General features: G+C 42.6%; 2 protein-coding genes across 6 annotated transcripts in view; one reads left to right on the top strand and one right to left on the bottom strand.

Moving 5' to 3' along the window:
• The window catches only part of SRR (serine racemase), a 19,919-nt gene extending 4,265 nt beyond the window's left edge, over positions 1–15,654 (bottom strand). The window contains exons 1-5 of one of the 5 annotated variants that reach the window (XM_021712419.1): positions 15,582–15,640; positions 11,468–11,579; positions 4,196–4,367; positions 614–740; positions 317–420 (exon numbers count right to left, since the gene is read on the bottom strand). In XM_021712419.1, coding sequence (XP_021568094.1) covers positions 317–420; positions 614–740; positions 4,196–4,363 — 399 coding nt within the window. In that variant the 5' untranslated portion in view covers positions 4,364–4,367; positions 11,468–11,579; positions 15,582–15,640. Of the gene's footprint in view, positions 1–316; positions 421–613; positions 741–4,195; positions 4,368–11,467; positions 11,642–15,576 lie in introns of those variants that run through there. The other 4 variants (XM_021712418.1, XM_008058207.1, XM_021712420.1 and 1 more) reach the window with 4 other exon arrangements.
• Positions 15,655–15,814: 160 nt separating this feature from the next.
• SMG6 (SMG6, nonsense mediated mRNA decay factor) overlaps positions 15,815–26,968 on the top strand; it is a 259,896-nt gene continuing 248,742 nt past the window's right edge. The window contains exons 1-4 of the mRNA XM_008058210.2: positions 15,815–15,963; positions 18,340–20,098; positions 20,645–20,837; positions 21,309–21,419. Of these exons, the coding sequence (XP_008056401.1) occupies positions 15,876–15,963; positions 18,340–20,098; positions 20,645–20,837; positions 21,309–21,419 (2,151 nt within the window). The 5' untranslated portion in view covers positions 15,815–15,875. The remainder of the gene's footprint in view (positions 15,964–18,339; positions 20,099–20,644; positions 20,838–21,308; positions 21,420–26,968) is intronic.

A 26,968-nucleotide genomic window follows, 5' to 3' on the forward strand; every position in this document is an offset into this window, starting at 1 on the left:
GCACTCCAGTCTGGGCGACAGAGTGAGATTCCAACTCAAAAAAAAAAAAAAAGATATCCAAGTAGGAAAGTTGTTGGATATAAAAGTCTGGTGTTACAGGGATAGTTTAGGGCTGGGGTTGTTAGACTGTAGGTCATATTTTAAACAATGAGACTAATGATATCTGAGTGAGTATAGATAGAAAAAAGATTGGGCATGCTAACAGTGAAAAATAAAGAGGAAACGAGAAGAGACTGAGAAGGAGCAGCCAGTAAGGTAGAAAGAGCAGCTGGTCAAATGAAAGCTGTTATGGTGGTACTGAAATTGCTCTCCTTACCTCATCACTCTGTTCACTGTATACTATAGATGCTCCATAGGCCTGTATTGCCAGTTTTTTACAGTTTGGAGCTGTTTGGGGCACCACAATATAAGCAGGAATCCCTGAGAGAAGAAAACATGTTTAGTTAGTACAAGTCAGGAGAATTTAGGATAGAAACTTATGTCCATATTGCTTACAATCACATAGGAACTCCTTTGGAAAATTAGTTTGCACAGCTATAACCACTCTCACTGGAATTAAGAATACTTTTCCACTCCTTTCTGTTCTATATAGTATCCTGAGAAATTAAAGTACCTTCCAATTTAGCAGCGTAAGACAGAGCCTGGCCATGGTTTCCACTGCTGTGAGTAACAACAGCTTTGGGCTTCCTTTCTGAAGTGGCAGGAACCAAGCCTTTGATGGCATTAAGAGCACCACGAATCTGGAAAAGAGGGATGGTGAATTTATATATTTCGTTAAAATGTTTATTTTTGAAATTTAAGGAGCTTTTCTAGATTTTCTCTCCTTAACATGTACATCCAATCACATCACAAAATCTTTTTTTCTTTTTTTTGAGTTGGAGTCTCACTGTCGCCCAGACTGGAGTGCGGTGGCTGCTCCCAGCCACCGCAGCCTCGACCTGCTGGGCTCTGGCGATCCTTCCACCTCAGCCTTCCAAGTAGCTGGAACTACAGGTGCACGTTACCATGGCTGGCTAATTTTTTGATTTATTGTAGAGATGAGGTCTCACCAAGTTGCCCAGGCGGGTCACGAACCCGCGGGCTCAGGCAATTCACTCACCTCAGCCTCCCAAAGCACGGGATTAAAGGCTGAGCCACCAAGCCCGGCTAAAAAAATCGTTTTTTCCTTTTGAGTCAGAGTCCCACTCTGTCATCCAGGCTGCAGTGTAGTGGCACACTCACGGCTACTGCAGTCTCAACCTGCTGAGTTCTAGTGATCCTTCTGCCTCAGTCTTTCGTATAGCTGGAACTACAGGTGCACGCCACCAGGCCTGGCAAATTTTTTGATTTATTATAGAGATGTAAAGTCTCACCATTTTGCCCAGGGTGGTCTCGAACCCGTGAGCTCCAGGCAGTCCTCTTGCCTCTGTCTCCCAAAGTGCTGGGATTACAGGCATGAGCCACCACGCCTGGCTTATTACTAAATCTTAAATGATTCTACCTCCTAAATATCTCATGTGCATCTTCTTTGCAACTACCTTGTGAGTCCTCATTTCTTCTGTATTACCAAACCTCTACTGATCCTGCCTAAAGGATTATTCTCATCTAATATTAACACTAGATTGTGAAAGTGGTCTTTTAAAAATGCAAACCTGATTATCTCACTAACTGCCCATGTTTTTGTAAAACAATGCAAATCCTTATAAGTTGAAGCTTCTCTAAAACACATCTAATACCTTATCACTTTGAGCCATTCTAAATTGCTTCTAGTTTCCTTCCTACCAGGTTAACTCATACCCCTGCACCTCTTAGCATGCTAGTACCTCTGTTTGTAGTTCTTTTCCCCATTCCCTATAGTCATCTTGTAAAACTTGGATCAAACATTGTCTAGTTCAACTTCCTTGATCTCCCAGGCAAAATTAGTCACTTCATTCTGTTATTCTACAGCAATCTGTATCTCTTTTAAGACATTTCTCATCAATGTATTTGTTGACCAGCCTGTCTTCTCCTGCAGGTATGGATAAAGGGCAAGGTCTACTGTATATACACATCTGATAGAGTTACTGAAAGTAGGTGATGAGCCAGGCTTGGTGGTTCAGCCTGTAATCCCGTGCTTTGGGAGGCTGAGATGAGTGGATTGCCTGAGCCTGCGGGTTTGAGACCCGCCTGGGCAACTTGGCGAGACCTCATCTCTACAATAAATCAAAAAATTAGCCGCGCATGGTAGCACACGCCTGTAGTTCCAGCTACTTGGAAGGCTGAGGTGGAAGGATCGCCGGAGCCCAGCAGGTTGAGGCTGCGGTGGTTGTGAGTGTGCCACTGCACTCCAGCTTGGGTGACAGAGTGAGACTCCTACTCAAAAAAATAAAAATAAAAAATAATAATGAAAACTGGTCAGGCTCTGGGGTTCAAATTTTTTTTTTTAAAAACCAGTCAATTAATAAATAATGAAAACTCTCAGTTAATGGGTAGAAAAAAAGGTAGATTCTTAGTCCTAAAACTACCAGTTAACAGATATGATTACCTGCCAGGCATAGTACTAACTGCAGCTTCTGACTTTACTTGAAAGAATTTTTTTTTTTGAGTTGGAGTTTCACTGTTGCCCAGGTTGGAGTGCAGGGGCAGGCTCACAGCCACTGCAGCCTGGACGTGCTGGGCTCAGGTGATCCTTCCGCCTCAGCCTTCCAAGTAGCTGGAACCACAGGCATGTGCCACCATGCCCTGCTGATCATTTGATTCATTGTAGAGATGAGGTCTCACCATGTTGTTCAAGCTGGTATTGAACCCCTGAGCTCAGGTAATTCTCTTGCCTCCACCTTCTAAAGTGTTGGGATTACAGGTGTGAGCCACCGCGCCCAGCTTGGAAAGAATCTTAAAAGTTCAACTGATACCTACACACACGTTTGTTGCAGCTTTATTCACAATAGCAAAAACATGGAACCAACCATGCTGCCCATTGGAGCTGGACTGGATTTAAATAATGTACATATACACAATGGAATATTATTCAGTCATAAAGGAGGACAAACATATGGACTTTGCAGCAACTTGGAGATTTAGAGTCTATTATACTCAGTGATCTATCACAGAAACAGAACAGAGTACCATATGTTCTCATTCATAAGCGAACCTTGAACAATTATAATATTATATTAAGAAAGGGATTGGCAGTAGTGGGAAACTCCTGGGGGGTAGGGGGGTGGGATTGGCAGTTGAGGGAAACTGCCAGGGGAGGGAAGGGCACACCTCACCAACAAGGGTACCTGCATAATGAACATTTGTATACCTAACTTGAATAATACCCCACATCTTTAAAATAAAACTAAAAAAGAAAGTTCAACTGATAGAAGAGTTTGGTAACAAGTTAAAACACAGAAGTTTATCTTTATACACTGTAAAGGCACTGATATTTTGTAGAAAACAATCTTATATGAGGGTTTAGTTAGGTTTAGATCTTTTACATTCATAATGTATTAATGTGTAGCAAGTTGACATAAGTGAAGGCTTAAATTCGGGTTATATACAGTGTGATCACATCCCATTTGCCTGCAACAGTCCAGTGTCTCAGTTTAGTCATTACAAGTTTTCCCAAATATATTCTAGTTTGGACGATAAGTTATTATATATAATAGTCAGGTGTTGCTTAATGATGGATTATGTTTTGAGAAGTGCGTCATTTAGCAATTTTGTCGTACATACATCATATTTACACAGACCTAGTTGGTATAGCTTACTGCAGACCTAGGCTTTATGGTATAATCTATTGTTCCTAGGCTTCAAAACTATACAGCATGTTACTGTGCTGAATATAACAGGTAATTATAACACAAATGGTATTTGTGTATCTAAACATAGAAAAGGTACAGTAAAATATGGTATGATCTTGTGAGACCAGGGACCACCATTGTATGTGTGGTCTGTCACTGACCAAAATTTTATGTGACACATGACTATTACACATATTATTATATATAAATTATTTGGATATTATATGTGATTCCAATTATAAGGACTTCATGACCGTGTAAAAGTGGCTTATCGACACCATGATGCTAGGAAACCAGGACTTGAAAAGAAAATTTCTGCAACCCTTTTTTCAACTATAAAAGGCATTCATTTACTTCTACCTTCCTCACTGGATTATCAGGAGAATCAAGTTTAAATGTAAAAGGGGTTTGAAAACATATATGATACACTAAGAAAAGGGATTTGTTACCTTAAAAGATCCAGTTTTCTGGAAGAGCTCACATTTGAAGAAAAGATTGCGCCCTGTTGCTTGATTCATAATGGAGCTTGTTAGCACTGGTGTGAGGTGGATAATATCACGAATGTTGATATGAGCTTTTTCAACATCAGCAAAGGAGATGCAGTACTGAGCACACATGATTCTGAAACCCAGGAATAAGAAGAGGTCAAAGCAAAGCCTGAGACAATGTTGATTAAAAATATTTTAAGCCGGGCTCGGTGGCTCAGACTGTAATCCTGCGCTTTGGGAGGCTGAGGTGAGTGGATTGCCTGAGTCCGTGGGTTCGAGACCCGCCTGGGCAACTTGGCGAGACCTCATTTCTACAATAAATAAAAAAATTAGCCAGGTGTGGTAGCGCGCGCCTGTAGTTCCAGCTACTTGGAAGGCTGAGGCGGAAGGATCTCCGGAGCCCAGCAGGTCGAGGCTGCGGTGGCTGGGAGTGGCCACTGCACTCCACTCTGGGTGACGGAGTGAGACTCCAATTCAAAAGAAAATTTTTTTTGAAAATGCATAATAGAATGGACCTGGAGCCTGTGGTATTGGGAACTGGTTCCATTACTGGAGTGCCAGAATTTCTATATAGAAGGGACTTGTATTGAAATTGAATGAAGTTTTTCTGATGAAGCTTTGTAGGAAGCAACTGATGGTAATGATGGAAAGCTAAAGCCTACTTCCCACTCATAGCACCACCCATCTCTTGGCATTGCCGCTGATCTTCACCTTCCTTTTCTACTGTGAAGCTACTTGAATGAATCGGGTTCAAAATCTGCTCTAAAAATTTTTTTAAAGTTTTTTTTTTTTTGAACTGGAGTCTCACTCTGTTGCCCAGACTGGAGGGCAGTGGCCGCTCCCGGCCATTACAGCCTTGACCTGCTGGGCTCCAGCGATCCTTCCGCCTCAGCCTTCCAAGTAGCTGGAACTACAGGTGCACGCTACCACACCCGGCTAATTTTTTGATTTATTGTAGAGATGAGGTCTCGCCAAGTTGCCCAGGCGGGTCTCGAACCCGCGGGCTCAGGCAACCCACTCACCTCAGTCTCCCAAAGGCGCGGGATTACAGGCTGAGCCACTGAGCCCGGCTAAAAAGTTTTTTTGTTTTTCTTTTTAAACAAAATTAGCTGGAATCCTGCCATTTTGCTAAATTAACTATGTTCATTTTTTTTTTTTTTTGAGTTCGAGTCTCACTCTATTGCCCAGGTTGGTGTGCAGTGGCACACTCATGGCCACCGCAACCTCTATCTGCTGGGCTCCGGCAATCCTTCCACCTCAGCCTTCCAAATATCTGGAACTACAGGCACACTCTACCATGCCCAGCTAATTTTTTGATTTACTGTAGAGACGAGGTCCGTCTCGCCAAGTTGTCCAGGCTGGTCTTGAACCCAGGGGCTCAGGCAATCCTCTTGCCTCAGCTTCCCAAAGTGCTGGGATTATAGGTGTGAGCCACTACACCCGGGGCGCATACCCACTTCTAAGACATTTGATAGCCACTGTTAAACTGACCTCCAGAAGGGTTGTAGACTACATTTTTTTTTTTTGAGTTGGAGTCTCACTTTGTCACCTAGGCTGGAGTGCAGTGGCATACTTACAGCCAATGCAACCTCATCTATGTCCAGCTAATATTTTTATTTTTATTTTTTTTGAGTCAGAGTCTCACTGTCACTCAGGCTAGAGTGCAGTGTCACGCTTATGGCCACTGCAGCCTCGACCTACGGGGCTCCGGCGATCCTTCCTCCTCAGCCTTCCAAGTAGTTGAAAATATAGGAGTGTGTCACCACACCCAGCTATCTATTCTATCTATGTATTTATTTTAGAGACAAGGTCTTGCCAAGTTGCCCAAGCTAGTCTTAAACACATGGGCTCAGGCAGTGCTGTCGCATTGGTCTTCTGAAATGCTGGGATTACAGGCGTAAGCCCAGGCGTAAGCCAAGGCGTAAGCCACTGTGCCCGGCAATTTTTTTATTTTTTATTGCAGAGATGGGGTCTCACCGAGTTGTCCAGGCTGGTCTTGAACCTCTGAACTCAGGCAATTCTCCCGCCTTCACCTCCCAAAGTGCTGAGATTACAGGCATGAGCCACCATGCCTGGCAGATTACATCAATTTGTAATCCCTACAGCAGTTTCTAAAGAATGCCCATTTTCCTTAATTCTTGCTGAATCATTTTTATCTGTCAATTTAATTATATCTAGTAGTTTTAATTTACATTCATTACTAGTGATTGAACATTTTTCTCTGCATATTGGCCATTTATTCTTTTGTGAATCGTTAACATACCATTTTCCTCTGAAATGCTACATTTATCAAAAATTAAATCTCTACTAATGCTTGGGGCTTTTGTATTTTGTTCCATTGTTCAGACTGTCAGTTGCTTTTCCAGTTATACATTGAATTCATTTATAAGTATAATTAATTTGTTGGCTTTTCTCACACATCAATTCTTCCAAGTGAACTTTAGAATTCCTTTATCAAGGTTGCCAGAAATTCCGTTGTAAGATACATGGTGTTTTTCAAGTTATCAGTCTTTTTGTTAACTTATCAGTGTAATTTTCATAGTTGTCTTTGTGCCTTGAATATGCCTGATTAAATTTCTTCTTTTTTTTTTTTGAGTTGGAGTCTCACTCTGTCGCCCAGACTGGAATGCCAAGTAGCCAGAACTACAGCTGCGCTACCATGATTTATTTATTGATTTATTGTAGAGATGAGGTCTCACTAAGTTGCCCGGGCTGGTCTCGAACCCATGGGCTCCCGCAATCCTCACCTCAGCCTCCCAAAGTGCTGGGATTACAGGCTTGAGCCACCATGCATGACCTAAATTTATTCTTAAGTACAACATATTTTTGTTGTTTTTGAGATAAGATATTTTTTACATTAGATTTTAAAGTTACTGTTGATGTATATGAAAGCTAATAATTTTTGTATGTATATCATGTATGTAGTAGGATCCTTTATATCTTGTTATATCTGATACTTTTATAGTTGATTCTTCTCACTCCTTTAAATAAAATGATCATGGTATCTATAAATAATTCATCTCTATCTTTTTTTTTTTTTTGAGTCAGAGTCTCACTCTGTCACTCAGGCTGGAGTGCTGTGGCACATTCACAGCCACCACAGCCTCGGCCTGCTGGGCTCAGGCGATCTTTCCACCTCAGCCTTTCAAGTAGCTGGAACTACAGGCAAGCGCCACCACGCCCAGCTAATTTTTTTTTTTTTAATTTATTGTAGAGAAGAGGTCTTGCCAAGTTGCCCAGGTTGGTTTCAAAATCTGGACTCAGGCAGTCCTCTCGCCTCAGCCTCCCAAAGTCCTGGGATTAGAGGCTTTAGCCACTGCACCTGGCCTCCATCTCTATCTTATAAATATACCTCTGATAACTTTTCCAGTAACTTCATAGTTCTTAGTTTATATGGTTTTACCACCTCCTCTTGAATTAATGTAATTTATATTTTTGGCAAAATCACTTAATTTGAAATTTCAGATTTATTAGTGTGGGTTTTTTGTTTTGTTTTTAGTCAGAGTCTCACTTTGTTGCCTAGGCTGGAGTGCAGTGGCATGCTCATGGCCACCGTAGCCTCAACCTGCTGGCCTCAGGTGATCCTGCTGCCTCAGCCTTCCAGGTAGCTGGAACTATAGGCATGTGCTACCATACCTGCCTAACTTTTTACTGTAGAAATGAGGTCTCACCATGTTACTCAGGCTGGTCTCAAACCCCTAAGCTCAGGAAATCCTCTCTGCCTCCCAAAGTGCTGGGATTACAGGCTTGAGCCACCATGCTGGCAGTTGTATGTATTAATATTTCTAAACAGCTTTCATAATTGTGGTTTGTTTATTCAATCAACAAATAGTGAATACTTTCTATATGTTAGGTACTGTTTGGTTTGCGAATATAGTGTTAGAAAAATAGACTTGTCCCTGTCCTCATAAAGCTTACAATCTAGTTGGAGATGTGTAGTAAATAATGCAAAAATGAGTATGTATTGACAGATTACTAGGTGCTATTAGGGTAGTGCTATTGTTTGGATATTGTTTATTTGTCTCCACTAAAACTCATGTTGAAATTTGATCTGCAGAGTGGTAGCATTGGGGGATAGGGATTAATGGGAGGTGTTTGGGTTATGGGGGCAGATCCCTCATGAATGGATTGGTGCTATTCCTGAGGAGGTGAGTTCCTGCTCTGATGAAAATAGATTAGTTCTCCCAGGAAAGTAGGTTGTTACAAAGAAAGGACACCCCTCAGGTTTTCTCATTTCTCTGCACATGTCTGCTTCCCCTTTGATCTTCTCTGCCATGTTGTGACATAACATGAAAGCCTTTGCCAGAAGCCAGGGCCATGTCTTTGAACTTCTCAGCCTGCAGGACTGTGAGCTACATAAACTTTTCTTTATAAATTACCCAGTCTCAGATATTCTTTTATAGAAACACAAAATGGACTAAGACAGGTACTATAACTGGGAGTCCTATGTAGATCCGGGAAACAGGTTAAGGGTCTCTCATGAGAAATAAAATTTATGATCCATAAGATGAATGGGTTTTAGCTAGGCACAATAGGGGACAAGTGTTTCAGGTAGTGGGAATAACATGTGTGATGGCATTAAGAAGGAAAAGAGCTGGGCATATTCTTGGAACTAAAAATGTGTCTTAAAATAGTGATCAAAGGAAGTATCATAAGATATATGGAGAGTAAAGTTGGCAGGGTCCAGATCATGTAGCACTGTGATTCAAGGATTTTTTTTTAAAGAGTAAAGAATGCCATTGAAGAATTCTGAGCAGGTAAGCAAAATGGTGAAATGTTAGAATTCATAATTTTAGAAAATCATTCTGGCTACATTGTGGTAAATGTAAAGGAAGGGGAAGAGAGTGAAGTCCAGGAGTCCAGTTAAGAGGTATTGCAATCGTCCACATGAAAGATAAAGGGGGGTTGGATGGCAAAAGTTGAGATAGAAAAAATAGATCCCTTGAGCCCAGGAGTTCGAGGCTGCAGTGAGCTATGATCATGCCACTACACTCCAGCCTGCACAACACAGAAAGATGCTGTCTCAAAGAAAAGAAAGAAAAGAAAAAAAAGAGATACATTTTGGAAAAACAAACACAATTCACAAATGGGTGGGGTGCAGTGGCTCATGGCTGTAATCCCAGCACTTTTGGAGGCAGAGGTGAGAGGACTGCCTGAGTCCAGAGATTTGAGATTAGCCTGGGCTACTTGGCAAGACCTCATCTCTACAATAGATAAAACAATTAGCCTGGTGTGGTGGTGTGCACTTGTAGTTCCAGCTACTTGGAAAGCTGAGGTGAAAGGATCATCTGAGCCCAGCAGGTCAAGGCTTCGGTCGGTAGCTGTCAGTGTGCCATCGAACTCCAGCCTGGACGACAGAGCGAGAAAATTAGCTGGGTTTGAGGTGCCTGCCTGTATCGCAGCTACTTGGGAGGCTGAGGCAGGAGGATCACTTGAAGCCAAGATTTTGAGGTTGCAGTGAGCTATGATCATGCCACTATATTCCAGCTTAGTTGACAGAGCATGACCCTGTCCCTTAAAAAAAAAAAAAAAGCCTGGTGTGGTGGCTCATGCCTATAATCCCAGCACTTTGGGAGGTCGAGGTGAGAGGACTGCCTTAGTCCATGGGTTCGAGACCAGCCTGGGGAATTTGGCAACACCTCATTTCTACAATAAATCAAGAAATATCAGCTGGGTATGATAGTGCGTGCCTATAGTTCCAGCTACTTGGAAGGCTGAGGTGGAAGGATAGCCTGAGCCCAGCAGATCAAGGCTGCAATGGCCGTGAGCGTGCCACTGCCCTCCAGCCTGGGTGACACAGTGAGACTCCAACTCAAAAAAAAAAAAAAGGGGGGCAAAGAGCCGGGTGCAGTGGCTTACACCTATAATCCTAGCACTTTGGGAGGCCGAGGTGAGAGGACTGCCTGAGCCTACGAGTTCGAGACCAGCCTGGGCAATTTGGTAAAACTTCATCTCTACAATAAATCAGAAAATTAGCTGGGCATGGTGGCATGTGCCTATAGTTCCAGCTACTTGGAAGACTGAGGCAGAAGGATAGCCTAAGCCCAGCAAGTTGAGGCTATGGTGGCCAGCAGCATGCCACTGCCCTCCAGCCTGGGTGACAGAGTGGGACTCCAACTCAAAAAAAAAAGAAATGGGCAAAGACCTTGAACAGAAATTCCTCCAAAAAGCATATGAAAAGATGCTTGACATCACTAATCCTTGGGGAAATGCAAACCCAAACCACAATTAAGTATTACCTCACATTCATTTGGATGGTTACTATAAAACAAACAAAAATAAGTGTTGATAAGGATGTAGAGAAATTGGAGCCCTTATACACTGTTAGTGGGAATGTAAAATGGTACAACAGATATGGTAAACAGTATGTATGGCAATTCCTCACAAAATCAAACAGAATATCACATGATTCAGCAATTCCACTGCTAGATGTAGACCCAAAAGGAATGAAAACAGGGTCTCGAAGCAATATTTGTACACCCACGTTCATAACTGCATAATTCACAACAATCAAAAGGTAGAAGCTATCCAAGAGTGCACTGAAAGAAGAATATACACATGGTATAAACATACAATGAAATATTCAATCTTAAAAAGGAGGAAATTCTAAAACATGCTATAACATGAACATTGAGGACATTATGCTAAATGAAATAAGCCAGTCTCAAAAAGACAAATACTGCATGATTCCACTTATATGAGGTACTTAGAGTAGTCAAATTCATAGAGAGTAGAAGAGTAGTTGCCAGGGGCAGTGGTTGGAGGAATGAGGAGTTGTTTAATGGGTATAGTATTCCAGAGACTGTTTGCACAACAATGTGCAATGTGCTTAACATTACTGAAACATACACTTAAAAATGGTAATTTACCCCAGAGTAGGAGGATGCAGTGAGCTATGATCATGCCACTGAACTCCAGCCTGGGAGACAGAGCCAGATCCTGTCTTTGGGGAAAAAAAAAAGAGTACATTTTATGTGTATTTTACCACAATTAAAAAAAAATTACCTCTAAAAAAATTTATCTTGGAGGTTACAATTAGTTAGGACTCTTGGTTGCAAATGATAGAACTCCAATTTGAACTAGCTTAGTAGGCACAAGATGAAGGTGTTGAGATTTACTGGTTCATGGAATCCATGGAAGAGTTGAACAAACCATGGGAATGAGAGGAATATGGACTTTTAAAAACAATTGTAACTAGGGATTTGAGAACTTCTAGGACTCTCAATTTCTCACCTCTGCTGCTTTCTGCATGTCCGCTTCTTTTTCACTGCAGACCAGCTGGTTCCATATAGCAGTACACATGGCTACTGGCAGCTCCTATGTTTTACATTTTATGGCTTCCACACTGTAGAGGAATTTTCCTTCTTAGTTTCAGTTCAAAAAATTCTGGGTAAGGACTCTGGCCCATCTTGGCCCAGGACCAGTGGCCATGGGTATGAGTTCATTTAAGATAACACTATGCAATAGCCAGAAGTATTTAGAGAAACATGAAAAAGAAACAGAATGAGATCTGTAACACATCAATTATGTACATTTAAAACAAATACATACATAAAACATTATATGTTATTCAAAAATACGTGTATATTCAAAAACATATCAAACACATTAGAGTCCTATCTAAGGAAGGAGGGAAGGAATATGAGTGGGAATTGAAATGAAAAGAAAAAAGAGAAATGAGACAAGTTTTGCTGATGATAGTGTGAATAAACTACTATGACCGGTTCAATTCTTTGAACCTGAGGGAAAAATAGCAGCAAAATATGAGAGCGATGGAGGCAAGAAAAAAAAAAAAAGGAAAGAAAGAAAAAAAGAAAGAGATAAAGTATTTCTGGGTGGGAGTAAGAGGTGGTTTACAAGTGAAAAGGAAGGGGAGATGGTTCCATATATGTTCACTATAGACACAGAAGAGACAGCCTGATACTGGATTGAATGTAGGAAGCAAGAGGGATGGAATTGTCAAGAATAACACCTGGGTTTTGACTTAGATCGTGATATAATTGATTGAGATTTAAGACTGATGAAGCAACAAGTATTTGAGGGAAAAATCAGATTTGATTAGAATTGCTTGTGAGACATCCAAGAGGATGTCCTTTTTTAAAAAATTACTTTTTGCCAGAAATGTATCTATTTTAGTGTCTATTTTATTTCTGAAAAATGAGCTCTTCAACTTATCTTTTTCCTTATTTCTGATTTTATCTTTATTCTTCCTTCTATTTTCCTTTTAATGGTTTTTTATTTTTGTTGAATGCTTATTCAACATTTTCACATTTTTAAATAATACAAGCATTTAAGGCTACAAAATGACATATCATGGATTCTGTTATGCAATATTTTCATTACTGTAGTTTCTAAAGGATCCAAGATCTTAGTCTTGTTGTATTTTTTTGACCCATAAGTTACTTAAAATTGGTATTAAAAAAAAATTCCAGGCCAGGCACGGTGGCCCAGGCCTATAATCCCCGCACTTTGGAAGGCTGAGGTGAGGAGTGCCTGAGTTCAGGGGTTGGAGACCAGCCTGGGCAAGTTGGTAAGACCTCATCTCTACAATAAATCAAGAAAAATTAGTTGGGCGTGGTGGTAGTTCCAGCTACTTGGAAGGCTGAAGCAGAAGGATCACCTGAACCTAGCAGGTCAAGGTTGCGGTGGCTGTGAATGTGCCACTGCACTCCAGTCTGGGTGACAGAGTGAGACTCCAACTCAAAAAAAAAAAAAAATTTCAAAGGGTCAAATTTTTTTGCTTAATTCATAGTTTTTCATTTCTAGTTTTATCACTTTGTACTCAGCATGTGACCTGTACAATTTTTATTTTTAGAAATTGAATTATTCCTTCCTCCATTATCCACAAATTTACTTTACTGTTTTTTGGATTACTCATATATGTGACAAGTACTTATTTTAAGAATTTAAAACTTGAGGCTAGGCAAGGTGGTTCCCAGCATTTTGGGAAGCCAAGGTGGGAGGACTGCTTGAGGCCAGGAGTTCAAGACCAACCTGGGCAACATAGTGAGACCTGCCCCCACATCTCTATTAAAAAAAAAAAATTGCTGGGCATGGTGGCTGATGCCTATAATCCTAGCACTTTGGGAGGTCAAGGTGAGGACTGCCAAGCCTATGGGTTCGAGACCAGCCTGGGCAACCCGGGGAGACCTCATCTCTACAATTAAAAAAAAAAAATTAGCCAAGTATGGTGGTGCCTATAGTTTCAGCTACTTGGAAGGCTGAGGTGGAAGGATCGCCTGAGCCCAGGAGGTCAAGGCTGTGGTGGCCGTGAGCGTGCCACTGCACTCTAGCCTGGGCAACAGAGTGAGACTCCAATTCAGAAAAAAAAAGAAAAAGAAAAAGAAAAAAAAAAGTAAATAGAGTCTTTATAGTTCACCATGAAACCACTTTTAAAATTATTTTCTTAAGAAAATAATAAAAAACAATTTTTTAAAAAAGAGATAAGGATCTTACTATGTTGCCTAGGCTGGTCTCAAGCAATCTTAGCCTCCCAAAGTGCTAGGTTTACAGGTATTAACCACTGCGCTCCGCCAAGTAACCACTTTTAAAAGCTTGGTGGTATTTATGTATTCTTCCACACCTTCTTTGATGTATTTATAGAGAAATGTACATATACAATAAGTAGTTTTGCTGCATACAGATAGAACCATACTATATATACTGTTCTGCAACTATCTTTTTAAAGAAAAAAAATTTAACAATATCTTTTGAAGACTTCTCTATATCAACATATAAAGATGGTTGCCTTTTTAACTGGTATTTCATGAATCTTTGAAATCTGAGAATTCAAATTTTTCCATCCACTTAGTACATTTTCTTCTATTATTTGATTATTGCTCTTCGTCAGCTCTTATCATCTTTTGAAACTCATATTTAATTATGAGTTTTTTGAACCCATTCTCCATGTGGCCTATCCTTATCTCCTAGTTTTTATCTGCTATCTTTTCCCTCTGAGATCTGGTAATTCTTCCTGAAATGGTTTAACTTTTGGCATATTTAATCTGTAGTTCACTGACAGTTTGCATTCAATTGGCAATCATGTTTGTTCTAAGAAAGTTTTGTTTGTTTTTCCATCTTAAAAAAAATTGATGCAACGTTCTCTCAAATTTCAATGTGAAACAAATTAGTTTTTAACTTCTTCCTATTTCTCTCAAATCTGTTGCAAGGATTGCCATCTCCTAGAACCACTCAAATAACTCCCCTTCTTTTGAACTGTCATATCTTATCACATACCCATTGACTTTCTCCTTATGATTAACCTTCTGGTTACAAAGTGTCTGTCCTGTAATAGGAAACGAATGAGTTCTGTTGGCGACTGTTCAAATCTTTTAGGCTCAGACTAAAAGATGTGATGGTTTAGAGGTCTAAAAGATGGTGTGGAACTGGGAAGGAGCAACAGGTGGAGGCAGCCAACCTCATGGGAGTTTCATTACACCACAGTTCTTAGCAGGAGTGCATGGACAAAAATGAAAAATGGTTAAAGCACCTGCCTCCTGGTCCAATGACATTTTTTAAATGGGGGGGGAGGGAGTCAACCTGAGATCCAGGGAAGTAATTTTTTCAAGAATCCCCAGCGACACAAAAATCCCCAAGTAATCTTATATACCTCCTGACTTACCTCCACACAACTCCTTTCCTCAGCAAGAGTCAACGTATATTTAGTATTTTAAAGGTCAGATTTGGGGATGTAGTTTGCAATACATAACGAGAAAAGCTTGATAGTCTTGTACTTATCAACTATGTCCACCTTGAGCAATCCAATGCTGTGGGATTCCGTTTCCTTATCTTAAAAAAGCGAATAATAATAACTAACGAGATCTTTAATTATTCTTTATTTTACTTTTTTGATTTGGAGTCTCACTTTTTTGCCTAGACTGGAGTGCAGTGGCACACTCTCGGCCACCGCAGCCTCGACCTACTGGGCTCCGGCGATCCTTCCGCCTCAGCCTTCCGAGTAGCTGGAACTACAGGCGCGCGCTACCACGCCCGGCTAATTTTTGATTTGTTGTAGAGATGAGGTCTCTTCAAGTTGTCCGGGCGAGTCTCGAACCCGCGGACTCAGGCAATCAACTCACCTCGGTCTCCCAAAGCGCTGGGATTACAGGCTGAGCCACCAAGCCCAGCCTCTAACGAGATCTTTACGGTCCCCAAGTGAAAGCCTGGGGCACCAGCCCGGGCCTGTGGCAAGGGACCCCGGCCTAAGACCACTGGAGGAGGCCGGAGATTGTAGCATGTCTCCGTTAACCCGAGTCTCAGACCAGCACTAGTGTCCTCGGTGGCCACAACAAAAACGGCAGCCCCCCTGCGAATGCCCGCCCGGCCTGCAGGCCCGGCTTCACCTCACCTCACACGCGCTGCGCCTTCCAACTCCAGCCTCAGCTCACCTTCTCCCGACTACGCCTCTGCGCACGCGCAGCGCGCGCCTGTCCCGCCCAGGCTCGCGCTCCGGTACTGCCCCTCTCGAATTTGCGTTCAGCACTTTTCCTCCCAGTACGGCCACCGTCGTTTGGAGAGGGAAGGCGGGAAGGGCGGGGGAGAGGGTGGGAGGTGGGTGAGCGCGCGCGCCGCCCGTCTGTGGTGGTTTCCTGGCTGCGCGCGGCGGTAGCGGAGTAGCTGCCCTGTAGCAGCAGCCGCGAAGATGGCGGAGGGGTTGGAGCGTGTGAGGATCTCCGCGTCGGAGCTGCGAGGGATTTTGGCTACTCTGGCGCCGCAGGCCGGGAGCAGAGGTGAGTCGCGCCGCCCAGCTCCTGGGCCGGGCCTGCCCGCCCCGCCTCCCTCTCCTCCTCTGCCTCCTCCCAGCTCGATCCGCGGCGCTCCGGAGCCCCCGCCCCTTCCCCCAACAGTGGGGGCGGGGGCAGCGGGCGGACCTTCACCTCCCTGACCAGCCCGAGGGTCAGTATGGAGTCGGGCTGTCATCCCTGGCCCCCTCCGAGAGAGCCCGACTCGAGTTCTTGCCTCTACCCTTTTTCTCACCGCGAAGGTGGCTGTTGCCTTTGCTCCAGCCCTCTCGGACCAGCTCGTGGATTCTCAGGCGTCAGGACACTCGAAAAGGAGTGGTTCTGGTGGAGGGCCCAAGTGTACAGTTCCCAAAAGAATCATCCGCAGGCCTTTCCCGGTCATCTCTTTAGCGTCGGAGAGGAGGAATTGGGGGGATTGAGGAGAAAGGTTTAACAGTCTGAGACTTCCTTGCTGAACTTTTTCCCCCTGTGGCAGGCTTCTGAAAGCTGCGCCACTGGAGGGGTCCAGGACTTCCGAGAGCTTCCTGATCTGGTTTGGCCTTAGCTTGTGTGGGAGCAGTTTTTATCGGAGAGAATGCTCAATTGCAAGTCAAAGTCTCCAGCCACTCAGGAAAGCTCTGAGAAAGAGTCTGGTGTCCCACCTACTCTTTGTTAAGCAGTGGAGTTGTGAGAATGCTGGCTGTGATAGGTGTCATCTCCAGGCTGTGGCCAGTCCGTGAAATTGGTTTTCAGTGGTCAACAGAATTGGATTATTCAGGCTGTTTTCTCCTGCTGCTCTGGAAAGGAGTAATAGCTCTTTTAACCAACTCCCTCCCAACATCTAAGTTAGGCTGCTGAGGGTTAGCTATTCTGAGGTTAAACCACTTTATCTTTGTTCCTATTTGATGAAGCAGTCTTTTAAGCTTCTGAAAATACCGAAGCACTATCTTAAACTTCAGTTTTCTTTTTCTTTTTACTGTTTTGTTACATCTACAAAAAAGTGAATGTAAATGCTGGAGCATGTAATTTCTGTTATGGGCTTGTTTGCATTTGTGTTTATAGACTAGTGCTAGGATTTTATGTGCATTCCATTTGAGTACACAATAATATTTTCATTAATTCCTGTAACTTTTTTTTGGAGTCAGGGTCTCACTCTGTCACCCAAGCTGGAGTGCAGTGGCACAGTCACAGCTCACTGCAGCCTTGATCTCCTGGATCCAGCCTTCTGGGCAACTGGGCTTACAGGCGCAAGCGACTACACCCAGCTCGTTTTAAAAATTTTTTTTATAGCGATGAGGTCTTGCTACGTTGTTCAGGCTGGTCTTGAATCCCTGAGCTCAAGAAATTCTCTCACCTGGGCCTCCCAAAGTACTGGGATTGCAGGCGTGGGTCACAGTGCCCTGCCCCTGTCACTTTTCCACTGAAATGTTTAGTGGTTACTTACGTCTCCCACTTGATAGGTAAAGATAACAGATACTTGTTTATCTGTCATTCAGTAAGTTCATGGAGCCTGGAGAGTGGTTTCTAAAATTCTGTACTCTTCTTATTCTTGAGTGCCTAGTCCTGGGTATTTTGAGAGCATTCACAGTCATTCCATTAGCATCCAAGGAAAGCTCCCTTATGGAACTTTTTTCTTCTCATAATTCCATCATCATAGTAGCAGTTAGTCTCAGTATTCCAATGATAGTAGTCTAAGCAGTATTTCCTTGGGATGACTTTGCTAGCTGCTGTTAGAGAGTTGGTGAGGATGAATGAAGTTGAAGAGTGCTTCCTGTTTGCTTCAACAGGAGGTACGTGGTAGGATAATTGGCACTCTAAAGAAGAAGATTGTCCTGTTTAAATTCAAGGACTACAATTGTAAATTTTTTCTCCAGAGATGTCCAGGACTGAGGATTGTTATGCATACCCCTCCTTTTTCTCTTTTATTTTATTTTTTCCCTATCATTATGTTAAAAGGTCTAAGCCTCCCTGGAAATTGTTAGTGGCAGAAGAAAAGACTGAGATAGGTTCAGGGACTCTATAGACAGAATAGTTGGATGTTTAAAAATGTTAGAGATCTTTTGTTCTGACAATGATGAGGTAGTCTGGGTCTTGGATTTCTGCATATGTCTTGGGTAACACAATAGAAGATGGATTTTCCCCCTGTTTCTCTAACCCAAGCGTAGGTGGTTCAAACACGATTAAGTTCTTAGCCTTGCCAATTGCTGAACAAATACTGTAAATCCAGAATTTCTGCTTCTATGGAAGCATCCTTCCTTGTCCGCCAATATTAGCATTTGGATGTGTAAATTTTACTCAACTTTTCTTTACTAAACCAGAATGACATTTTCCCCCCTTTCCTCCTCCTTTATTCTTTTCTTCTTCTTTTTTCCCCCAACATAACAGAAAACATGAAGGAATTAAAGGAGCCCAGGCAGCGCAAAGATAACAGACGCCCGGATCTGGAAATCTATAAGCCTGGTCTTTCTCGACTAAGGAACAAACCTAAAATCAAGGAATCCTCTGGGAGTGAGGAATTTAAGGATGAAATTGTTAATGACCGAGATTCTTCAGCTGTTGGAAATGGCACACATCTCATTAAAGATATTTGCAAGGAACTGGACAACCAACGGCAGAATGGTCCTATAGACTCAGAAAATAATCGGGGACAGGAGTCCTTTGCTAGGACTACTGGACAAGAGGATCAAAGTCTAAGAATTATCAAGAGAACAAAGAAACCGGACCTGCAGATCTATCAACCTGGAAGGCGTTTGCAGATTGTTACCAAAGAATCGGCTAGCCGGGTAGATGAGGATGAAATCCTTAACCAGGTAGAACAACTGAGAGTAGAAGAAGATGAATGTAGGGGAAATGTTATGAAAGAGGAAGTTGTGAATAAACCAGACAGAGCTGAGACAGAAAAGAGCCCAAATGATGAGAGATTAAGGGCTGCAAAGGGAGACAAAGGAAAGAGAATTGAGAAAGGGGAGGGGTTAAAGAAAGCCAATGATGACCCAGCCCAGGGAAAGCCGGGTTCTGCAAAGCGCTACTCCCGCTCAGACAAACGAAGAAATCGCTACCGTACTTGTAGTACCAGCTCAGCTGGTAGCAACAACAGTGCTGAGGGAGCTGGCCTGACTGATAATGGATGTCGTCGCCGCCGACAGGATAGGACCAAGGAGAGGCCACGACTGAAGAAGCAAGTGTCTATGTCCTCAACTGATTCCTTAGATGAGGACAGAACTGATGAGCCTGATGGATTAGGGCCCAGGAGAAGCTCAGAAAGGAAGAAACATTTAGAAAGAAACTGGTCTGGCCGTGGGGAGGGTGAACAGAAAAGCAATGGTAAAGAAAATCGAGGCACTCTTCGTGTAACTTTTGATGCTGAAACCATAAACAAAGATTCTCTCATGGTGAGGTCAACCAGGGAGGATGTGAATAGGATAAGGCCTGACAAAGGCTCAAGCAGTAGGGGAAAAGGCTCTGAGAAGCAGGAGTCCAAAAACCTGAAACAAGAACTTCGGGGTCAGGGTCGGGGCATTCTGATTTTACCTGCCCATACCACTCTATCTGTAAATTCAGCAAATTCTCCAGAGTCCACACCTTCAGGTCCTCGGCTTTTGTTTGGATCTGGTAGTAAGGGATCTCGGAGTTGGGGCCGTGGAGGCACCACACGCCGTCTGTGGGACCCAAACAATCCTGATCAGAAACCTGCTCTAAAGAGCCAGACACCCCAGCTACATTTCTTAGACACTGATGATGAAGTCAGCCCTACATCTTGGGGTGACTCACGCCAGGCCCAAGCATCTTACTATAAGTTTCAAAACTCTGACAATCCCTATTATTACCCCCGGACACCAGGCCCTGCCTCCCAGTATCCCTACACAGGCTATAACCCCCTACAGTACCCAGTGGGCCCTACAAATGGTTTATACTCAGGACCTTACTACCAAGGCTACCCGACTCCATCAGGACAGTATGTATGTAGCCCTCTCCCTGCCAGCACCATGAGTTCTGAGGAGCTGGAGCAGCACATGAGGAACATACAACAACAGGAGCTACATAGGCTTCTCCGGGTCGCTGACAACCAGGAACTGCAACTCAGCAACCTGCTTTCCAGGGACCGCATCAGTCCTGAGGGCCTGGAGAAGATGGCTCAGCTTAGGTATGGTGTATTCTATTCAGTTTAGAGGGAAATGGAGATAAGCTAGAGATATATAGATTTCCTATGACTGAGGAAGGTAGAAACTTTTTAGTTGAGCCACTGAGTATTATCTCCCTTTCACATTGATATTTGTAAGGGAAGGGCAGTTAGAAAAAGAACAGTTTTGTTTCTTAGAAATGATTATGCTTCCTACTTCTTTAAGAAAAAAATTATCTTTAAGGGATCATAGAATCTTGAAATGGAAAAGGAAAGACTTTCTAGAATGTCAAGAAATGAACAACATATAACTTGGAGTGAAGATCTTATTTCAGCTGTTAAATTTAGGTGAAGACATATGGGGAAAAACTGTTTTCCTAGACATAACTGTCTTCAGGATGACATTTTGCTATGCATAATGGAAACTAGAGTGAGTAGTATACCTGGTCACATTTTTTTATTTTTTGCCTAGGGAGGCGGTTAATTTGCAGAGAGTTTGAATCTTGGGTCTAGCCTTTTCTTGTGATGTATTTGGAGCTAGAACATGTATTTGCATGTATTTTATTCCAGAGCTGAACTGCTGCAGTTATATGAACGCTGTATTCTATTAGATATTGAGTTCTCTGATAATCAGAATGTGGATCAGATACTGTGGAAGAATGCTTTCTATCAGGTGATTGAGAAGTTCAGGCAACTCCTCAAGGACTCGAATGTCGAGAACCCAGAACAGATCCGGAACAGACTTTTGGAGCTCTTGGATGAGGTAAAGTGTCATCCTTTTGTCCTCAAGATAAAGCCTTTGGTATTCTGTAGTTGTGATGGAATTTTACTAACTGAAATGCTATATTTTAGAACAAAACTTAACAAAAAAAACTACGCTCTTTTCTTGGACTCTAAGTCTACCCTACCTTTGTAGCTTCCTTGGGACCATAACTTACAATTGGAGTTAGTTTTGAGCTTGAAGACTTTCTGAATGTCTTAGCCTAGGAGGGAGAAAAAGAGAGTGTGTGTGCATGTGTTCCTGTTCATATCTGTAAAACCGTGGAGGCTTATCCCATATATGCATTTGTCTTGTGCTCAAGTTGATGGCCACTAAAGGCTGTATGTGCCTTCCTTTACAGGATATCTGAGCATTAGCAGAACAGTGAAAAGGTCATTTGCCCCAGTTTTTGGTGGGTAGATTGGATTGGAATAGGTTGATTTGGCCTTTATTCTTTTTTTCCCCTCTTTTTAGGGTAGTGACTTCTTTGATAGTTTGCTTCAAAAGCTGCAGATTACTTACAAATTCAAACTGGAAGACTACATGGATGGTCTTGCCATTCGCAGCAAGCCATTACACAAGACAGTAAGCCTGCTTTTTTATTTATTTATCTTTTTATTCATCCATTTAGTATAAGCATTTATTGACTGGATGCCGTAGCTCATACCTGTATCCCAGTACTTTGAGAGGTCTGGGTAGAAGGATCACTTGAGGCCAGGAGTTTGAAACCAACCTGGACAAAAAAGCGAGACCCCATGTCTACAAAAAAAAAAAGAAAGAAAGAAAGCATTTATCTAGTGTTAGTTATGTAATAGACCATGTGTTGAGTATTGAGGATAAAAGAATGCAGATACAGTTGGGAGCGGTGGCTCATGCCTATAATTCCACCACTTTGGGAGGTGGAGATGAAAGGGTTACCTTAGCCCATGGATTCGAGACCAGCCTTGGGAACATGGCGAGATCTTGTCTCTACAATAAATCAAAAACTTAACTGGGCATGGTGGCACATTGCCTATAATTTCAGCTGCTTGGAAGGCTGAAGCAGAAGGATAGCCTGAGCCTGGCAGGTCGAGGCTGCAGTGGCCATGAGCGTGCCATTGCATTATAGCCTGGATGACAGAGTGAGACTCTGACTCAGAAAAAAAAAAGAGTGGAGGTACAGTTCAGTGGGGAGACAAACCAGCAATCATAATGTCATAAGTACTGTGGTAATGGTATATATAGAGTGTTAAAGGCATTAGAGGAAAGTGGATCTAACTTAGCCTGGCGAGGTCAAGGAAGGCTTCACAGAGATTGTCAAGCTGAGTCTTGAAACATGACTAAGAGTTTGAAGGAGGGAAGGGCAGTTTAGATAGAGGGCACAGTAAGAGAACCACGCATTGTTGGGAAAGTGCAAGGAGTTCAGTATGCTGGTGTGTGTAATATGGAGTGAACTGTTATAGGAGAAAAAGTGAATGAAGTGGGAAGGAATGAGATCATAAACTTGTGTATACTATGTTGAGGACTTTGGACTTCATTCTGAAAGCATTGAGGAGCTATTAATGGATTTTTCAGCAAATGGATAAGATAGATTTGTTTTTTGAACCAGTCATTCTGGCAAATTAGTTTGGATAGGGGTACAACAAGAGTGAAGATAGGAGAGTCAGGTTGTAGATCTGAACTAAGACATAGGTAGTAGAGGTAGAAAAGAGAAGATAGATTAGAAAGATATAAAGGATATAGAATTGAATTGCTGGATGATTTGATGTAGGGATGAGAATGAAGGCATGAGGAGTCTGGATCATCTCCCAGTTTTTGACCTAGGGTGACTTCAGAGGAGAAGGTTAGTTCATGTTTGGATATGCTTAAGTGGAGGCGTATAGCAGGAAATTGAAAATGAACAAATGAATACTCTGGTCTGCCTGGAGCTCAGGAGAAAGCTGGGCTGCTGATACGGATTTAGGAATCATCATTGTGTAGGTGGTAGTTGAAACAAAAGTTAGGATAGTGGGAAAGCTGGCCAGAGAAGGAGAATCACATTTCAGGATGGGGATAGGTAAAATTGTCAAGTGCTATGGAGTTGTCACATGTTAAGATTACTAAAAAGTATCCTTTGAATTGGCTGACCTTATCAAAAGTTAATTTAGTTGTAGAGGATGGAAGAAGCTAGATTGTAGTGAAGAGAGGTAAGGCAGTAGAGGTCATAAGAAAGTAATATGGACCATTCTTTTAAGACAATGGCTGTGAAGACAAGAAAGGAAGACAGAAGAGAAGGGTCAAGAGAAGTTTTTGTAAGATGAGAAAGATAAAGAGGTTAGAGATTTATTAGAAAAAGGAGTGTGGAGGATTCTTGGGAAGATGGCAGCAGAACCATTCAGACTAAGTGAGTCCCAGTGTGAGTGAGTGAGTGTATGGAAAATTTTGCATATGAGCCAGTAAGTGAGTGGGGGCGTGAATGACTGACTGAGTAGGGACTTGGGAGTAAGTGACCAGGGCTTTCCTGGTGAAGTGAAGTGGCTGGTGCCATAGCTGCTCTGCTTGGTCCCTAGTGCTTCCTGGGGTGCAGAAGCTGAGCGCCATTTAAAAAAAGTCAACAAAGCCCTTCTTGGGAAGAAGCTGTTAGGAGATACTGCTGGCTCCAGGCTCTGACTCACCATGGCATCACCTAGCTGGACACTGGCAGCAAGGGTTGTGGAGGGAGCACAGTGAGGGAGCCCAGAGGCAGAGCCTTACTGGAGAAGACGAAAGAAGCACCCGTCCACCATCTGGAAAACTGGGCAGGAAAGTGCTCTGGCTTGCTCACCACAGAGTGACAGAGCCGACCTGATACCTGTTACCAGTGGATTAACTACTCGGGTTGATTGTGACCTAGACAGAATATTCTGAAAGAATAAACTCTGAAGGGACAGGAAGAGTTCTGAGTCTTAGGTGCCCCACCCCCTACTCTGATTCAGCCTCAGGACAAAGGGTGTGGCCAGAAAAGGACAAGGAAGACCTCCAGAGAGATCAGTGGTGAGTCCTGGACTGACCCAGTTCCCTCCTCCCCAGCAATCCTCTGAACGTCAGACCCACACAGCTGGGGACAACTGAGAGGGATGAACCCAGGCAGAGCCTGAATGTCAGCTGCAATAGGAGGACTTCACTCCAGCATAAGCCCCCCACCAGTACCTGGGAAAGAGATAATCCTGCACCTCCCCACTGGAGGGGATCCACCTGACCATATGAGAGTGGGAGGGGAGGACTGAAGCCCCACCCAACCCCACCACCTCCTCCTTCCCTCGGCTGGACACTGGGGAGATTGTGAATGAGGCTAAAGATCTACAGGAGACTGCAAAGGGACAGCTGAGAGGAACAACTACAGAACCTGCCACAAGATGGCAGGTTTTTTATTTTTTATAACTTTTTAATATTTTTCTTTTGTGCGTGAATGCCCCCTTTTGTCTTACTCTTTTTTTCTTTTCATTTTTTGTTTTCTGTTTATGACTGTACATGAAGAATTGAGTGTTCCTCTTTCAGTTTTGTTTGTTTTTGCTTTTTTGTTTCTCTATTTTTTTAGTTTAATGTGTGTATGAATACATGTGTGAGGGTTTGATTTGAATTCCTTTTTTTTTCTTCTTTCATTTTTGGTTGGGGGTGTGTGTGTGTTTGACTTTCCTGGTTGTTGTTGTTGTTGTTGTTGTTGTTTGAGTTGGAGTCTCACTCTGTCACTTAGGCTGGAGAGCAGTGTCACACACACAGCCACAGCAACCTTGACACTGCTGGGCTCAGGTGATCCTTCTGCCTCAGCCTTCAAAAAAAGCCAGAACTATAGGTGCACATTACCACACCTGGCTAATTTTTTATTTATTGTAGAGACAAGGTCTTACCATGTTGCCCGGGCTGGTCTCGAACCTGTGGACTCAGGCAATCCACTCACCTTGGCCTCCTAAAGTGCTAGGATTACAGGCTGAGCCACCGAGTCTGGCCTGTTTTTTGTTTTGTTTTGCTTTGTTCAAGTTTGTTTTGGGGTGTGTCTGTGTGTGTGTGTGTGTGTGTGTGTGTGTGTGTGTGTGTGTGTGTAATTGTTTTTTGCTTTGATTTCTGCTCTTGTTCTTTTTTTTTAAACTTATTATTTTTTAATGTCTGCCTTATTTTATTCTACTGTTCTCTGTTCTACTCATTGCTCTTGGACTCGGGGTAGACACATGCACCCATTGCATTATCATAGAGTGGTGGTGGGGTGTGGGTCTCAGGGAACCCATACCACAGTCTGAATATTGTGATTTGCAAATAGTTTCTGAATCCTAGCTTCCTATCCTCTACCTTATTTGACTCTCAAAACTACAAGAGACTGCAAAGCTTCCCACCCACAGCCCTGTTTCAAATTAGAACACATTCAGAGCCCTGAACAGGGAAGAATAGAGGACTGGCAAACATCAGAAGTGAAAATTAACCAGGTGTGGTGGTGTGTACCTGTAGTTCCATCTACTTGGAAGGCTAAAGCAGAAGGATTGCCAGAGCCCAGCAGGTCGAGGCTGCAGTGGCTGTGAGTGTGCCATTGCACTCCAGCCTGGGCAACAGGGTGAGACTCTGATTCAAAATAAACAAATAAACAAATAAATAAAAACTTCTCCCACTGCCACTGAATAAAGGAACTAAAGAGAAAAGAAAGAAATCTGTCACAAAGTGGAAAAATCAACAGAAGAACACAGGTAATTCCCAGTGTTGTAAAGAGAAAATGCCTGAAAAACCAGACCTCAGGGCCCAAGCAATGGAAGTCACCAGTGACTGGCCCCAGAATGCAATAGAGATTAGGGAGTAGATGGAAAGAGTGAATAAGACTCAAGAAAGACAAGATGCAACACTGAAGTAACTTGTAGCAGAGATTTTGGCCAAAAGATTTCATCCAGGAAATAAATAAATGAGAAGCTTGGAAAGCAGAATTAATCAAGCAAGAAGAAAGAATCTCAGAACTTGAAGACCAAAACATGGAATTAACCTGATCTGTAAAAAATATAGAAGGAAAACTCAGAAAGATAGAAAAAAGCCTCTTAAGAGATGTGCAGTTATATCAAGAGGCCAAACCTATTCCTGATTAGTATCCCAGAAGAAGAAAGGGAAATGGAGTAAGTATTCCACGAGATTATCCAGGAAAGTTTTCTCCATCTCACCAGAGGTATGACCATCCAAACCCAAGAGATACAGAGAACCCTTGTAAGACATCAAATGAGAAGACCAACCCCTGGACACATAATAATTTGCCTACACAAAGTAGGCACAGAAGAAAAAAAAGGCAGCAAGATAGAGAGGTCAGACTACCTACTGGGGAAAACCAACCAGAATAGCAGCACACCTATCAGCAGAAACACTACAAACTAGAAGAGAATGGAGTCCAATATTCAAAGTCCTTGAAGATAAACAATTTCAACAAGAATTTTCTACCCAGCCAAGCTCAGCTTTATCAGCAAGGAGAACTAAAATCCTTCCCAGACATCCAATCCCTGAGATTATACAGCTTCCAGATTAGTTCTACAGGAGACACTTAAAAAGATATTAGCACAGAAGAAAGAAAAGAAAGAATGACCACGTACTTCCCAAGTGGACAGCAGAACACATAATCAACAGAGAATACATTGCAACTGCAAACTTGAAAACACACACATACGTCAACCCAAAAGCTAAAAGAAAACAAGCTAAAAGAAAACTTTATAAGAATCTCATGACAGGGATAAACAATCACATTACAGTAATCAGCCTAAAAATGAATGGATTAAATGCACCACCGAAAAGACAGAATGGCACGCTGGGATAAAAAACCATGACCCAATAATTTGCTGCCTGCAGGAAACTCATCTTACCACAATGGACGCATACACACTCAAAGCGGATGGAAACAAGTTTCCAGGCAAATGAATCAAAAGAAGGCAAACATTGCAATCTCAATATCAGACAAAACAACCTTTCAGCTATCAAAATGAAAAAAGATATGGAAGAACACTACAAAATGATAGAAGGTTCAATCCATCAACAGGAAATAGCCATCCTAAACATATATGCACCCAACACAGGAGTAGTTGTTTATAAAGCAATTACTAAGTAAACTAAAAAAAGATATTGACTAACCGGGCTCGGTGGCTCAGCCTGTAATCCTGCACCTTTGGGAGGCTGAGGTGAGT

The sequence above is a fragment of the Carlito syrichta genome, unplaced genomic scaffold (assembly GCF_000164805.1).
Source record: "Carlito syrichta isolate Samal-C Ts95f unplaced genomic scaffold, Tarsius_syrichta-2.0.1 Scaffold303247, whole genome shotgun sequence".
NCBI classification, from domain to species: Eukaryota; Metazoa; Chordata; class Mammalia; order Primates; family Tarsiidae; genus Carlito; species Carlito syrichta.